At 37.5% G+C, this 16,806-nt stretch overlaps 1 protein-coding gene across 1 annotated transcript in view; it reads left to right on the top strand.

Annotated features, from left to right (window-relative positions):
* The window catches only part of EYA1 (EYA transcriptional coactivator and phosphatase 1), a 165,093-nt gene that overhangs the window by 50,421 nt on the left and 97,866 nt on the right, over positions 1-16,806 (top strand). The window contains exons 7-8 of the mRNA XM_049633285.1: positions 5,467-5,549; positions 5,972-6,158. Of these exons, the coding sequence (XP_049489242.1) occupies positions 5,467-5,549; positions 5,972-6,158 (270 nt within the window). The remainder of the gene's footprint in view (positions 1-5,466; positions 5,550-5,971; positions 6,159-16,806) is intronic.

A 16,806-nucleotide genomic window follows, 5' to 3' on the forward strand; every position in this document is an offset into this window, starting at 1 on the left:
ACTATTTAAATAGAGAAGATTTTCCTCTTAACGACTGGGTAAGAAGGTTCCCCCACCGCCATCCTGCTTGGAGCGTAAATTCCAAACTGTACCAAGAATAATCCTGGGCATTACTGGAGCGTCACTTGCACCCCCTCCCTGCCAACCTCCTTAATTAAGAAATAATGAGTTCTAAGTGGGAATTCCTTCTGCTTTGGAGAATTTTTGTAATACTAACATAAAATATAAAGCATTTTATTACAGAATATTTCTGCTTTCTCCTTTACCTAGAGGTGACTTTTCATGTAAAGTCATTTGTCTCTAGGCAGGAGAAAACTTCTACTTTATTTTGATAAAGGAATTCTGAATATTAAGCCTGATTCTGTGACCTAAGATGAAAGTGAAGACTCCTAAATCAAATAGAAACTCTCTGCAGATTGAACCTAATGGACAAAGGAGGTCTGTTTTTTTGTTTTTGTTTTCATTTTGTTGGTCGCGTCTTGCCCTCCCTCGCCTCCAGCGTCCGTGTTCAAGCCCGCCATACGGCAGCCCTCGACACAGATGTGCCTCTCCTGCTGGGCCTGCCCCGGGTAGGAAGGGGGTTTTGCGGCTACACACCAAAACTTTCTTGGGAGCACTGTGGTTGCGATTTTGCCTTTGTGGTGTTCTGAACTGGTGAAATTCATCTGGCGGTGTTGGCACCGATCTGCATCAGATCAGCTATCAAGGTGGGACCCTGTATTCCCTTTACGAGCTTTAGCACAGCTTAAGGACCCCAAATGCCCCAAACAGTCTCTGCGAAGCTTCCATTCTATAAATGCTTGACGAGCGTGATTACTTTCTTAGTGGAAAAAGAAAGGCTGTCCTGGTTACGTGTTTCTGAAGTAGCTGTGAAAACACCTACTGAATTGGAACAAAATGTAGTGGTCCTAAAAGTCAGGTACTGTAGGCGTTTGATAAACCTGTGGATTTTCAGGGTAAAACCCTCCCCTTTCTCCCTCAAGGAGACAGTGATTTCATGTCCAAAGAGGGGCCTAGATGTGCGCTTTTTTAACAAGCGTCTCCTGATCATCGCGTGGCAGTTAGTTAGCCATATGTTCAATATGTTGGTTAAAAAAATTCTTTTTAAGATCTTGCCCCCAACACCCCATGCCAGCCCCGATTACTTTGTGCACAGTACATATACCGTAGAGATTAGGAATTTTGACACTGGGGCAAGACAGCCTGGGATTGAACCCCAGCTCCGTCGTGCCCGTGTATGTCTTCTGCAGTTTGTTCATCTGTAAAGTGGGACGTAAGCGTACTCACCTCATGGGGTGGTGGTGAGGGCCCAGTGAGCTGTAACATGTAGAATGTTGTTTTGGGGGCCCGGCTCAGAGTTACCACTCAGTAAGTTTTAAGTGCTATTATTCTTATTATTTGCTTTTCTTAATCCTATAGAAAACGAGAATGAATTTCAGAACTTCTCACAAAGCAATAGAAAGTAGGTAAGAGAGGACAAGAGAGCATTGTGTAGACTCTAAAACCGCACAGAGCTATTTTTGAATTTCAGTTTCACCCCATGAAAGCTGTATTATTTTAACCTAACCCTGTGTGTCCTTATTTGCAAAATGAGAATATTAATACTCCCTATAGGATCAAGGTGTGGTAGGGTGTAGATAAAGCAGGTAAAAGATGAACACATTCCCAACACACAGTAAGTGCTCAGTGGACGTTGTCTTTAGTGTTACTGTATGGGATAATACTGGGGATATTTGTATGGGTTGACTACAAATAATTAGTTATATAAGCTCTAAGTTTCTCTTTAGCCTATTTAATAGGGAAAGGACTAATGAGCTTAAACGTAATTGGTATTTGTTAATTTGTATCAACTTGCTAATTATTAATTAGCTTAAAATACTGATTCATAAGTCATGATACTATAAACATATTTGTGTACATGTTATATAAAATTATAATTTCTCTAAAAGTATACATTACAGAGAAAGAAAGCAAGCAAGCAAGAAAGACTCAGTAATCTAGCCTTAGGAGGAAAGAGAAGAGGGGAACTCAGGGAAGGTTTTTCTGAAGAAAAGGGTTTCTAGTCGCTGTTGAGTTATGAAGTTGATTAGAAATTAGGACCGAATGGGGAGGAAGTAAGAGGTGCAAAGAATAGCCTTAAGAGAACCACATGTTGCTTCATTTGTGTCAAGTCAGGCTGGAAAGTGTATCTGGGTGAGTTGGGTTGAGGTTACTGGGAAGAAACCAAAGAAGTCTAAAAGATAATCTGGAGCCAGACCAGGGTCTAAGAAATAAGCTCTGGTAAGGAGTTTAAATTGTATCCTGAGGGCAATAGGAAGCCACTAACAGTTACTTTTTTAAACAGGGAGGTGAGAAGATCAGATATGCTCATTAGAGAAAGTATTCTACCTTTGTGGAAAATGAACTGGAGGGGGCCAGAAGATGGGCAGGAAACCAGTAAAGGAGGCTGTTGCAGAAATCCAGTGTTGGTGGCCTGGACTGAAAGTTAGCAGCTCTCTTTGCCTGAGTCCTCCACGAAGGCAGGTGGGGCAGCCCTATAGATCCGATTCTGGTGGTGAAACGTTCATATTGCCTGAGCCCGATTCTCTGGTGTGTCCACCTCTCCCTGAAGTAAGTCAGACCCTTTTGGAAGTTGCATTAAGTCTCGGAGGCCACAGGAGTGCCATTAAAGCCTGTTTCAGCATACTAAATGGAATGGAATCTCAGCCTGCAGTCAGCCAGTAAATGAATATAACTTATGTTGAATTCCAGCTAATGTACAGTCTTAGAAGTAGCATTAAGTCTGGAAAGTCACTTGGGTACCATTTCAAGTACTGAACTGTGATTTACTTGGTCATACCTCAGTGGCCAATACGTGCCAATATAGCTTCCATGGCCCTTTCTACTTTGTTCCAGGGAATAACTTATGGAATGAAAACATCCATTTTTAAAATATATTTTCTATATCTTACTCACTTTCTTGGTGGATAGGGATTATTGAGGTCAGTATTTACTGTTCAAAAATGTGTAGTATAAATGAAAGTAACAAGTCATAACCCCAAGTAATGTTTCCTATTAAATGTATATAATAAAGTCAAAAAAACGGTATTGATATTCACACACTTATCCAGAAGAAATTGAAATTTTATTTTACAAGGAATGTTTTAAACTCTCGTTGTAAGTTTATATATTATATATATATATATATATATACTTTATATATAATATCAATATTAATGAACTGTTCACTGATAAATACCTAAATAGTGAGCCACATGCCCATGTAGCCCAGAGCTTACAAAAACAAAACTGATGTCATCCTGGGAAGCCCTGTGAGGTCCCAAGTATGTCCTAGTCATCCTTTTATCCCCCTGTAATTATCACCATGAGTCCAGTATTTAATATACGTTTAAACCTTTGTGATTGTCACATGCTAATGAACATTAATATAGAAAGCTTATCTGAGGCCCCGATTTTTGCAGTGGAGTCGGTATTAGGAGTGTGAGAGCTCTCTGCTTCTCCGTGTTAGATGTTATGGGAACTTTGAACAATTGGTATTCCTGAAAGGCACAAATAAAGAAACCTCAAATATGAGTCTGTGTGATACTAAATGTGAAACTATCTTAGGAAATATTTTCCCTTAATAAAAATAACAAAGCCTTGGATCAGGTTTTCAGAGTTCAGAGATGTTTGATAAGTAAGTAGGAAAAGAATTTTAGATATGCAAAGAGATCGAGTCATATTTAGCTAGTTTGGGAAAGTGAAAAGATACATAAATGCAGTGGGGAATTTTAGAAATGTTTACTGAAGTAAACAATAACTGTTCCTAACACTTGTGTGGTGCCGTAGATTGCTCATTGAACTTTGCAATCTGTGCTTTCCTCATCTGATCTGTTGAAGAACCTTACGAAGTCTACTTTTCATAGTTAGGGAAATTCTGTCTTAGAGGGGTTAGGCGATTTGTCAAAGTCCAAACCGCTCGTAAGTGATGACGGGAAACCCTGTTTTCTGACTCGTAAGGTAGTACTTGAATGTTGAGTAGCAAATAAATCATTGGCATATCTTCACTACCACATCATACCTGAAGGCGTCTGCGAATACTTAGTTCACACCGAAGACTTTATCCTTGAACTGCCAGCACGTTTATTGCCTATACCATTCATTTGCCATAAAATTTTCATTTTTTTGAAAAAGGTTTTTCTGTTTACAGAAGCACCACAGCTTCTGGGTAGAAAATTTTAAAATGTGCACTGGCTTCACGAACATTATGTGGCCAATGGTTACACCCTCCCATGGGTAACAGTTCTGAGATTTTTGTGCTTTTAAAAAATTTTTTATGATTTTAAAAATATTTCACATGAACTTACCAAGACATTTTTTTGTTTTCGTTTTTACTTTATCAAAATAATATGAAAAAATTGTCCATGTAATTCAGCATTATCGTAATACCATTTCAATGTCTTCAGAGGGTTCTGCTTTCTGAATCACACCTGTTAGGGACATAAGAATGCTTTCTAGGTTTTGTTATTGGAAACAACACTGAAGAACATCTTTGTTAACTATCTCTTCGTATAAGTCCACGTATTTTTTTATCATAAAGTGAATGGCAGTACAATTGCTGTTCAAAAGTTACTTAAATGTTGACCAGATAGCCCAACCAGAAGGGCTGTGCTTATTTAGATTCCCATTTTGCAGCCTATGAATCGCATTTTTTACACATTTTCCAATCCCTGATCTTTGCTAATATCACCAAAAATAGTATATTGTTGCTTTGAATAGTTTCACAGTAAGATGGTAAATAAAACGAGGGAGGGAACTGAGGTTTGCTTTCACGTTTGTATCCTGCACGGTGACAACTATTTATTGTTGAGCACATCTACGTAGATGTTCTGCAAACAGAATGTTACCTAGAGAGCACACGGAATACACAAAACATTGGTCACCTTCCTCTTTGATTCTTGTCTTATGAAGGACGTCAAGAGTTGCCATTGTTCTTTTGTGAAGTGAAATAATCAGCTTTTTCGGTGGGCCATTATAATGACAAGAACAAGTCTGAAAGCATTTCAAGTTCTCGAAAGTAGCATTGTTTTTGAGCTTGCAAGAACTTTCAAGATCATTTCATCAGATCCCATCATTTTACATTATGTATATTTAAAGCTATGAAAAAATCCTGGTGCGTTTTACAAATTGAAATGGAAAGTTCAGTGACTAATATTTTTGCACAAATGTATCATTTTGTCCACAGTTTATATGTTACGTCCTCAGAAATTCAAACCTCTTTACTCTTTAATCCTTTGCAGTACAGTGAAAGTAAAATTGTCAACTATTTCAAGAAACAATTTTGTCATGGCGATGGATTCTGGTTTTAAAGATAAACCAAGTGTGTTTGCAATGAACTTCAACTCTGTTTTATCTAAATAATGATTTCTTATGGGCACATTATTCTGCATAGTTCAGTCACCCGTATTTCTTTTCATTTTGTTTTAGGTAGCAGTTTTACAACATCATCAGGATTATATACAGGAAATAATTCACTCACAAATTCCTCTGGATTTAACAGTTCACAGCAGGTAATTTTAAAAGCCAGTTTAACTTCAGAAAAAAAATTTTTTTAATGCAACAGATGATTTTCTTACATAAAGAAAGATCTGTTTATAGTATACTGTGAGGGCTTACCTGAGCCTTTTAATATATGTATTTTTTTTTTTTTTCTTAAAAAAAAATCTCTTTAGCAGTCCTATATGGTGAGTGTTTGGTTTTCAGATTTGTTTGATTTTACCTAGTACTGCATCATGGAATCGAAGAAATAGGAAGAGTGGACCTGATCTTACATGCAATTTGTTTGCACGTTGGGACATTTGAGTCAATGGGTGCTCGTGTGCTCCTCTGTGAATTCAGAGAAGACCCAGAAACACAATGTAGTTGTCCTTTGGAAAGTAAGAAATGAGGAGCAATATTCTGACAGGTTATTCTCGTGTGGTTGGTTTGGTAGGACTATCCGACTTATCCCAGTTTCGGCCAGGGTCAGTACGCACAGTATTATAACAGCTCACCGTACCCAGCACATTATATGACGAGCAGCAGCACCAGCCCAACCACGCCGTCCACAAATGCCACTTACCAGCTTCAAGAGCCACCATCTGGCATCACCAGCCAGGCAGTCACGGATCCCGCAGCAGGTAATTACGTGCCCTTTATTAGTCCTGCAGGCTCTATTTCTGGTGGTTTAAATGCATTTTTCTATAGTCATATACGCATGTAGTGGTTTCACAGTTTGGGCAAGTTTGGGCATGGCCTAACTATAAGTCAAACATCATGATTGTGGCATTAACTTCATTTTTATTTGCTGAAAATTTTTAGTGTAAATTATGGAACTTCAAAAGCACCTGAAATTGAGGTTCCTTTCATTGTAAATATAGTCCATTTTCAAGATACGTATATAACATCTTAGATAACTATAGATATTTAGGTGGAATTATTAACTATAATTACAAACATTTGTCCACAGATGGAGTATGAAAATAAGTGATATTACCTCAAATTTAATGTTGATTATCATTAAATATTTAATGTTTTTCCAAAATCAAAAAACATCACAGTTAATAATCGAAAGCAGTGATTCCCCTGGCCCACCCTTCTCCCCCATCATGGCCTACTTAATTTCATAACTGGGCATGAGCATTTTCATACTTCTGCACCACCCTTGATAGGCCCTTCCAGATGAAAATCTCTCCACCTCTGGAAATTTTCCTACTGTGTGCTTGATACTTCTTTCCCTCCATTAGTGTTTTCTGGAACTCTTAATATTGTATATTTAACTTCCTGTATTGGTCTTTACCTGTATTTCTGATATTTTCTCTTGTATTTCTCACCTTTGTCTTATTAAAAATGTAGTGTCGAGGTTCCTGGGTGGCTCAGCTTCTGACTCTTGGTTTTGGCTCAGGTCATGATCTCACAGTTCCTGAGTTCAAGCCCCATGTTGGGCTGTAGACTGACACCTGCAGAGCCTGTTTGGGATTCTCTCTGTCCCTCCCCTGCTATTCTGTCTGTCTGTCTGTCTATCTCTCTCTCTCTCTCTCTCTGTCTCTCTCAAAAATAAGGAAAACATCTTTTAAAAATGAAAAGAATAGTGCTGTCTCCTGGGGCACCTGGGTGGCTCACTCGGTTAAGTGTCTGACTCTTGCTTTCAGATCAGGTCATGATCTCACAGTTTGTGAGTTCAAGCCCTGCATCTGGTTCTGTGCTGGCAGAGACGGAGCCTGCTTGGGATTCTCTCTCTCCATCTCTTTTCTCCTCCCCCACTTGCTCTCTCTCTCTCTCTCTCTTTTTCAAAACAAATAAGTAAACATCTTTAAAAAATGTAGTCTCTCTTTTCATGGATTATGAGGTGAGCTATGATCCTCAGTCACAGACTTTTCTTCCTTTTGCCTTTTATTCTTAGAGCCAAAGCCCACTCTTTGCTACAAGCTAGGTTCAAGTGGTCTCACACTGAAAAACACTTCTATGATGTGCTGGTTCTGGTTGGTTATCCTACACGATGAAAAAAATTTATGGAACAGGTACTAATTTCAACATTTACTATAGGTTTATCTTCCCAATATTAGCAGATGCCCCCCCCCCACACCAAAAAAAACCCAAAAACTTCAGGTTTTTAGTATTCCACCTTCTTCTTAAATGTAGGTGAGCACTATTTTGTTTTCGATTAGGAAGTTACAGCATTCCTAAACTTGTACCCTCACTAACTATGAACGCTATTTCTGCTGCACAGCTCAACTCCAAATATTTTTTATCTCTGATTATCATATTCCATTTTCCTTCACTTTTTTAAAACTAGCTTGCTATATTCTTCCCGCAATTCACACGTCTAAATACAGTATTCACAGAACCTAGTATACAGGGCTTTTCATTAGATGTAACATCTATACGATCGCTCTCAAAATAAACTGTCACGGAAGGTATTGGATTTATTGTGGAAGCTGTTGTACAATTTTCCTCTCTTCCCTCTGTTAATTTCATAGAGGCATCACGAGGAAAGATAATGGCTTGTCCCAATTTCAGAGAGATCTCCTGTTTTCCTATGAACCATCTGGGTCATGCAAACTTCGTGAGGACTAAAAGGAGCTTTGAAATCGGATAGCTATGTGAACAAGTAGAGAAACGCTTTAGGATCTGTGGAAGAATAGAATGAGAAGACGGAGTGATCTTAATTAATTCATAACATTTTGACAGTGAAGACAGCGTAAAACAAAGTAGTGAAGACTTAACTGTGTTTTTTAAATTACGGGTGACGGGCACTTGCTAAAAAATACCAATATAATTGTACAGAAAAGTTGGTCTCTGGACCGTGCCGTTATTTTAAGTGAATTTTATTTGTAAAAGGGATGCCGTGTGCAAGACTGGGGAGATCACATAGGAAACAGCACAAACCTACGATTTTTTTAAGCGTCCAGACGATTTTAAGGTTAAATGATCTATTTTAGATTGTATTTGAATAAATGTTTAGTGTGTCAGGTACTCATTTCAATATTCAGTATCTTTCTGGTTACAGAATAGAAACCGATTGGACTGGGGAGAAAATAATATTTTTCTGATCTCTTCGATTCACCACCTCCCACTAAAAGACAAGTGTACAGGTTAGCCTTTCTTGTGTAGTTAGAAGTGGAAAGTTCAGTGAGTTTCCACATTAAAAAGAAATGTGGATTACTTGAGAAATTTAAGGAAGATTTAGTCTGGTGTTGGTTGGTTTGTTTACATTTGCAGTATGACTGTGGACTCAGCCGGTTTTTTGGTGTTCATTTTCCTATTAGTCGTATATAAGATTATAGACTTGCCTGTGATGAAATGGAAGTTTTGAATGAGAAAAGTACATAAATTCATTAAAGAATTGGAAGGAATGATTTGTCACATATAATCTAATGTTTTTGTTTTGCAATCGAAATTAAAGAATAGGAAAAATAGTGTCTATTCTGTTGAAATAATTTCAGGTTCTTTTCTCTTAGTTTTAGTAGTCAATTAGGTTTAAAATCCATATTTTCTACACTGGACTCTAAGTCAGACTCTAGTTATTATCTGATCTAATGTAGAACAATTCAGTTTCCTGGAATTCTAAAGTACAGAATGAATATACGGTATATGCAGCTCTCCTCCCATACTTTGTAGTATCTGTTCTTGTATTGTTCGTGAAATTGTGATGTCATTATAAACATATAAAGATAATCTTGCAAGGATTTTTCACGCCAAATATGTAAGGACTCATTATTTGGTATTATATTTTAAGAGAGTGCAAGCTGAGGAGGGGCCGAAAGAGAGGGAGGGAGAAACCCAAGCAGGCTCCGAGCTGTCAGTGCAGAGCTCGACGCAGGGCTCGAACTCACAAACCATGAGATCACAACCTGAGCCAAAACTAAGAGTTGGGTGCTTACCGCCTGAGCCACCAAGGCATCCTGGTGTTATGTATTTTTTAAGTTATAAAGAATAGCTCTCTTTTAAGTTCATGGTATTATGCAGTATTACCTATACACATGTCACTCCTCATGAATCTTAAGTTCAAGAATTATTTTAATGTGTTTATAATTAAATACTGAAAGCTATATTATCCTTTGGATAGATCTATATAATACATTAAAAAATGTAACTTGAACATGAAAGTTTTATCTCAAAATTTGCAATCATTTGTAATTCATTTTTTTTTTAATGTTTATTTATTTTTGAGAGACAGAGAGACAGAACATGAGCAGGGGAGGGGCAGAGAGAGAGACACACAGAATCCAAAGCAGGCTCCAGGCTCTGAGCTGTCAGCACAGAGCCCGACGCGGGGCTCAAACTCACAAACCGTGAGATCACGACCTGAGCCGAAGTCGGATGCTTAACCAACTGAGCCACCCAGGCGCCCCTGTAATTCATTTTAAAAACTAAAAGCAGTGCCTTTGTATTCATGTTTCTTTTTATTGAGATATAATTGACATTTAACATTATATTAGTTTCAGGTGCACAAAATGATGAGCTATTTGTGTGTATTGTGAAATGATCACCATGGTGAAGTCTGGTTAACATCTACCAGCATACGTGGTTGCAGATTTTTTGCTCTCGTAATGAGAACTTTTAAGATTTGCGTTTAGCAATTTTTAAATCCTTTGCATTCATTTTTAGAAACGAGTTTGTTAGTCATGTTTTGACTATCTTAATAAAATAAAAGTTACATCATCTGGAAATAGAGAAGTATTAATCCACTTTGGGAAATACACTGAGGTTTATCGGGTCATTTAGAAAAATTGTAATTTACTTGTCTCAAAAAATCATACCTACTCTTCAACTAGTAACGCTAGCCTCCTCCTGCCCAACTGAAAGCCATCTTGATTGCTTCTAATTTTGGCAATTATAGATAACGCCACTATAAATATTTGTGCTCGGACTTTTTGTATAGACATAAGTTTTCAACTCACTTTGGTAAATACCTAGCAGTGTGACCACCGAATTATAAGAGTACCTTTAGTTTTATAAGGAACTGCCAACTTGTCTCCCAAAGTGCTGTATCATTCTGTGATCCAACAAGCAATGAATGAGAGTCCTGTTTCTCCACAACCTCGTCAGCATTGGTAGTGTCAGTGTTTCAGACTTTGGCCATTCTAATAGGTGTGTAGCAGTGTGTAGTTGCTTTAATTTGCATTTCCCTGATGAAATACGATGTTGAGTATGTTTTCGTATCCTCATTTGCTCTGTACGTCTTCTTTGGTAAGGTGCCTGTTCAGATCTTTTGCCCACCTTTTAATCAGGTTGTTTTCTTACTGAGTTTTCAGAGTTCTTATCTACTTTGGATAGAAGTCCTTTATCAGATAAGGTTTGCAAGTGCTTTCGCCCAGTCTGCGGCTTGTCTTTTTTGTCTCTTAACAGTGTCTTTCAAAGACACATCGAAAGATGTCTTTTGATTAGGATGAAGTCCATCTGAGCAGTTTTTCTTCCATGGAACGTGCTTTCGGTTTTGTATCTAAAAACTCATTGTGAAGCCCAAGGTCACCTAGGTTTTCTCCCATGTAGTGACCTAGAAGTTTCACAGTTTTGCTATTTAGATTTAGGTCTCTGACCCATGTTGAGCTAATTTTTGTGATAAGTATAAGTCAGTGTCTAGGTTCCTTTTTTTTTTTTTTTTTTTTGGCATGTGGATGGCCCTGTTTTTGCACTGTTTGCCGAAAAACCTATCTTTTGCCACGTTGAATTACCTTTACTGCTTTGTCAAAGATCAGTTGACTGTGTTTGTGTGGGTCTATTTCTGGGCTTTCTATTGTCTTTCATTGATCTGTTTGTCTTTTCTTTTTCCAACGCCACATCGTCTTGATTATTATAACTTTGTAGAATAAGTCTTTAAGTATCACTCCTCTGTGTTCTTCAATATCGTGTTGACTGTTCTGGGCCTTTTGCCTTTCCACATAAACTTTAGAGTGAGCTTGTCAGTATCCACCAAGTAACCTCGTCAGATTTTGTTCAGAATTGCATTGAATCCTAAAGATCAAGGTGGGAAAAACTGAAAGTATTGACTCTTGACAATGTTGAATCTTCCTGTCCATGTACTTGGAATATCTCTCCATTAGTTTACCTTTTTAGTTTTTTTCATCAGGGTTATGGAGTTTTCCTCATATATATCTTATACATGTTTCTTAGATTTATATTTTTTTGGTACTAATTAAATCACATTATATTTTTAATTCAAATTCCAATTTCTCATTGCTGGTATCTAGGAAAGCAATTCATGTTTGTATGTGATCCTTGGATCCTAAAACTTCACTATAATCATTTATTAGTTCTAGGAGTTTTTCTGTTGATTCTTTGGCATTTTTTTTTTAATTTTTTTTTTTTTAACATTTATTTATTTTTGAGACACAGAGAGACAGAGCATGAACAGGGGAGGGTCAGAGAGAGGGAGACACAGAATCTGAAACAGGCTCCAGGCTCTGAGCTGTCAGCACAGAGCCCGACGCGGGGCTTGAACTCACAGCCCTCATGGACCGCGAGATCATGACCTGAGCTGAAGTTGGCCGCTTAACTGACTGAGCCACCCAGGTGCCCCGATTCTTTGGTATTTTTGAAGAAAATTTTTTAATGTTTATTTTTAAGAGAGAGTGTGAGAGTAGGGGAGGGGGCAGAGAGAGAGAGAGAGAGAGCCGGTGGGGGGGGGGGGGTTGGCACAGAATCTGAAGCAGGCTCCAGGCTCTGAGCTGTCAGCACAGAGCCCGACACGAGGCTCAAACCCATGAACTGTGAGATCATGACCTGAGCTGAAGTTGGACACTTAACCAACTGAGCCACCCAGGCACCACATTGGTTGGTATTTTTTTATACAGTTATGTCATTTGTGAACAAAGGCAGATTTATGTCTTCCTACTCTGAATATCATTTGTTTCCTTTTCTTATCTTATTGCATTAGCCAGGACTTTCAGTACAGTGTTGAACAGGAGTGGTGAGGAGGCATACTTGTCTTTTTCCCCGATCTCAGGGAACAAAAGCTTCTGGTTTCTCACCATTAAGTGTGATATTAGTTGTATGTTCTTTGTAGGTATTTTTTTGTTATCAACTTGAGGAAGTTTTCCCCTGACCCTGGTTGGCTGAGAGTTTGTATCCTGAATGGGTGTTGGATTGTGTCCAGTGCTTTTTCTGCATCTGTTGATATGATCATATGATTTGTCTTCCTTAGCCTGTTGATGTGATGAATTACATTAATTTATTTTCGAGTGTTGCACCAGATTTTCCTACCTGGAATAAGTCCCACTTGGTCATGGTGTATAAATCTTTTAATACATTGTTGGATTCAGTTTTGCTAATACTTTAAGAATCTTTGCATCTCTGTTCATGAGATCTATTGGTCTGTGGTTTTCATTTCTTATAATGTCTTTGTCTGGTTTTGGTATTAGGATAATAGTGACCTCATAGACTAGGAAATGTTTTCTCTGCTACTATTTTCTGAAACAGATTGAAAAGAATCGGTACCATTTAGTTCCTAAATATTTTGTATAATTCACCAGTGAATCAATCTAGGCCTAGTGCTTTCTGTTTTGGAAGGTTAATTATTGATTCAATTTCTTTAATAGATATACACCTGTTCAGATTATCAATTTCTTCCTGTGTGTGTTTTAGTAGATTATTTTTCAAGGAATGATTCATATCATCTAGGTTATATAATGGGTGGGCTTAGAGTTATTCATAATATTCCTTTATTAGTCATGTAATGTCCCTGGGATTGTTAGTGATGGCCTTTTTCATTTCTGACACTAATGTTTGTGTCTTTTTTTGCTTTTGTTATCCTAGCTAGAGATAAATTTTATTGACCTTTCAAAGAGCCAACTTTCAAAAAAAAAAAAAAAAAAAGAGCCAACTTTCTGTTTCATTGATTTTTCTTTATTGTTTTCCTGTTTTCAATTTCATTGACTTCTCTGATATTTTAGTATTTCTTCTGCTTTCTTTTGATTTAACTTGGTCTTATTTTTCTACTTTCCTAAGGGTTGAAGTTTAGAATGTTGATTTTAAATGTTTCGTATCTTTTAATAAATTCAGTAAGTGTTGTAAAATTCTAAGTATTACTTGTGTTGCATCCCACAAAAGTTGATGTTTTTATTTCTTTGTATTTAGCTCAAAATATTTTTATTTTCATTATCAAAACCCTCCTTTTTATTTTTTTAAGTTTTTTTTAATGTTTATTTAGAGAGAAAGGGAGAGGGAGAGAAAGCATGCGAGCAGGGGAGGAGCAGAGAGAGAGAGAGAGAGAGAGAGAGAGAGAGAGAGAGAGAATATCCCAAGCAGGCTTTATATGCCCAGTGTGGAACCCCATGTGTGACCTGAGCCTAAATCAAGTCAGATGTTCAACCAACTGAGCCACCCAGGCACCCCAAAACCTCCCTTTTAAAGAGGTGTATACTTATAAACATTTTATTTGAGAAAAATTTTAGAGATTTGATGATGTGCAGTATGTATCATTCTTAACAGTTGTCCAATTTTTCACATCTTCCCAATTAAATGGCTTCCTGTTGTTAGAGGATGTGTTCGGTTTCTGAAGAATACTTCGTGGTAAATGCAGATTCCACTACCTCTAAGAGAAAATTTTGATTAGAGTCAAGTCTTTTTTTTTCTTACTGAAATCTAAGACTGTAAGCCAATATCGCAGTTAAATCTGTGGTTACTTTAAATTTTAAATGATGGATTTCATTTAAAATTTTTTTTTAAAAACAATTCTTTACGAAGTCAGTGGTTTTCTTTTAGGTTCAAAAACACACAGAGATAAGGAAAAAAAGAAAAGACCATTTTGGGATGTTTTCCTTTTGTGATAATAGCCGAACTTACATATTATCATCTCTTAGCCACTGACATCGAAGACTGTTATTTTCTCACATTAAACACTAAAATGTTAAGGCATATTATTATCAATATAACCAAAATACATTTCTTCAAATAAGCGATAGAAATGATTTAACTACCACTTGAGAGGAATTGTCCTGAAGGAATATTTTAAATTGACTTTCTTCGAAGAGTACTTAAGCCATTCTTTTAAAAATGTTTTTATCAGGGGCGCCTGGGTGGCTCAGTCGGTTAAGTGTCCGACTTCGGCTCAGGTCATGATCTCGCGGTCCGTGAGTTCAAGCCCCGCATCGGGCTCTGTGCTGACAGCTCAGAGCCTGGAGCCTGTTTCGGATTCTGTGTCTCCCTCTCTCTCTGACCCTCCCCTGTTCATGCTCTGACTCTCTCTGTCTCAAAAATAAATAAATGTTAAAAAAAATTAAAAAAAAAATGTTTTTATCATATGACCCCTATATGTGTAATCAAAATATGAACTCATTCGTAATTCACTTACTGTGCTGTACTTAAACAATGTGTCTTGATCACATGTTTTTGTCCAAAATCTCTTAGAACATCTTAGGATAATTATGACAGTTACCATAATAATAACACATAGTAAAATGTAATTGTTTTTAGAGGCTTACGTGTAATCTTATAACCACCCCCCCCCCATGAGGTGTAGTTACTATTTGGCCCATTTTACAGATGAGGAAAATGAGGCACATAGCTCTTAAATACTCGATAAATATGAAGTATTAAGTTAATCAAGAATTTTGAGGCCAAATTCTTGTGAAAGGAAAAGTTACCTACATCATTGTATTTTTGAAGTAATACAAAGCCATGAGAGAGAAAAGAGTAAATGGTGACCAAAACATTTCAGGTTAACGCGAAATAAAGCTAGTCATTGTTCATTAGGAATGAGTTTTAGTAGGGATGCTACAGAAAAGTCCATTTTTCAAAGTGTTTCTTCATTTGAATTCTTACCAACAAGGTAGACGTTGCCATTTACCTTTCCATGCTCTGACTGCGTGCAGACAATTTACTGGTTAAGGTGATGTACGGGAATCTGGCCAATATTAAATTTCAAGTGACACAGGAAAAATCAGTATAAGAGGGAATTCAATATGCATGGGAAACCATTCGTTCCCTCTGCTTCTTTGATCCTTGCCAAGGCACACGAAAGTAGAGCAAAGCGCCTGAAAACCGGGAACATTCTTGTGCAAAGTAGCAGAGGAACTCTGAGCTCTCCCAGGAATTCAGTGTGACAGGATGGAAAACTAAGCTGCCGGCCTGTCTTCCTTCTAAATGCAGGAAATTTGGGCCACGTCTGTACTACCTAATGTGTCTACATCTGTTCACTGTGGAAATGATCCTGACGTTTGCAACAGCATGCATCTCGGCCGCTACGTTTTACCGAGCGAGCGATTTTGAAAACCTTTAGGCCGTACTAGCTCATTTTCACTGATGCCTTGTGGACTTTGGAGAAGTTTGCAGTTTGTTCAGCTCAAAAATAAACTATGTCAGTGAAACAGTTTTAACTAGCATTCTGGAAACATTTGTTGGCAAAACAAATATTTGTGTCTAAAATAGGCCATTAAGATGTGAGAAAACAAAACAGATGTTTGTTTGGGGTTGTTGGGTTTGTTTAGCTTGATGGGATTGGTTTTCTTTCTCCACCCCCCCCCCCCCCCCCCCACCCCAGAGGAGATACAGTGTTAACCTTAATGAGATTATAAAATTCTTGAAAGTAAAGTTCACTTTTTGTTTTATATTGTCAGGCATGTCTTAAAAATGAGTTGCCTTATTTTTGAATTTTGGACTGTGTTTCCAAGAAGTAAAAAATTCAGTGTTTTAGAATTTTCCCGTTTTGTGCCTCATTACTGGTTTGACTAATTTTTTCAGTTCGTTGTCTGGAAGTCAGGATGCTTGTGAAGAGTCCATTTTAATATGCATGAATTCAAATATGCAATTCTTTGTTATATTTATACTTAACATGTGATTTCTATATAAATACTCAAAACAAGAAAGCATATATTACTGAGCTATCTAAATTAGTTTACCGTCCCTCCCAAACATTTATTACTTTGTCCTCGTCTGTAGCTAATTGATTCATTGTTTCTGTAAAGCATTAAGCGTCCTATGGGACCAACACAAATCAACGTAGTAAGTTCCCTCGTTTAAGATGGAGGACGTAAGTATTTACTGATAGAATTTTTTAATTGAAGAGGGTTGAGAAAAGAACTTACCATCCCTCCACCTCACGTAATTTGGATCGAAAGGTTTGATGGATACGTTTTGGATTAACTTTTATTTATTTTCGGGGGTGTGTGTCAGTTTATTTTATTTATTTTTATCGAAATACAATACACAGTGTTATGCGAGTTGCAGGTGTACAATGTAGCAAATTGACAAGTTTGTACGTTAGGCTGTGCTCACCACAAGTGTAGACACCGTCTGTCACCATACCACTGATTATACTCCCTATGCTGCGCCTTTCGTCCCCATGGT

The sequence above is a fragment of the Panthera uncia genome, chromosome F2 (genome assembly GCF_023721935.1).
Source record: "Panthera uncia isolate 11264 chromosome F2, Puncia_PCG_1.0, whole genome shotgun sequence".
NCBI classification, from domain to species: domain Eukaryota; kingdom Metazoa; phylum Chordata; class Mammalia; order Carnivora; family Felidae; genus Panthera; species Panthera uncia.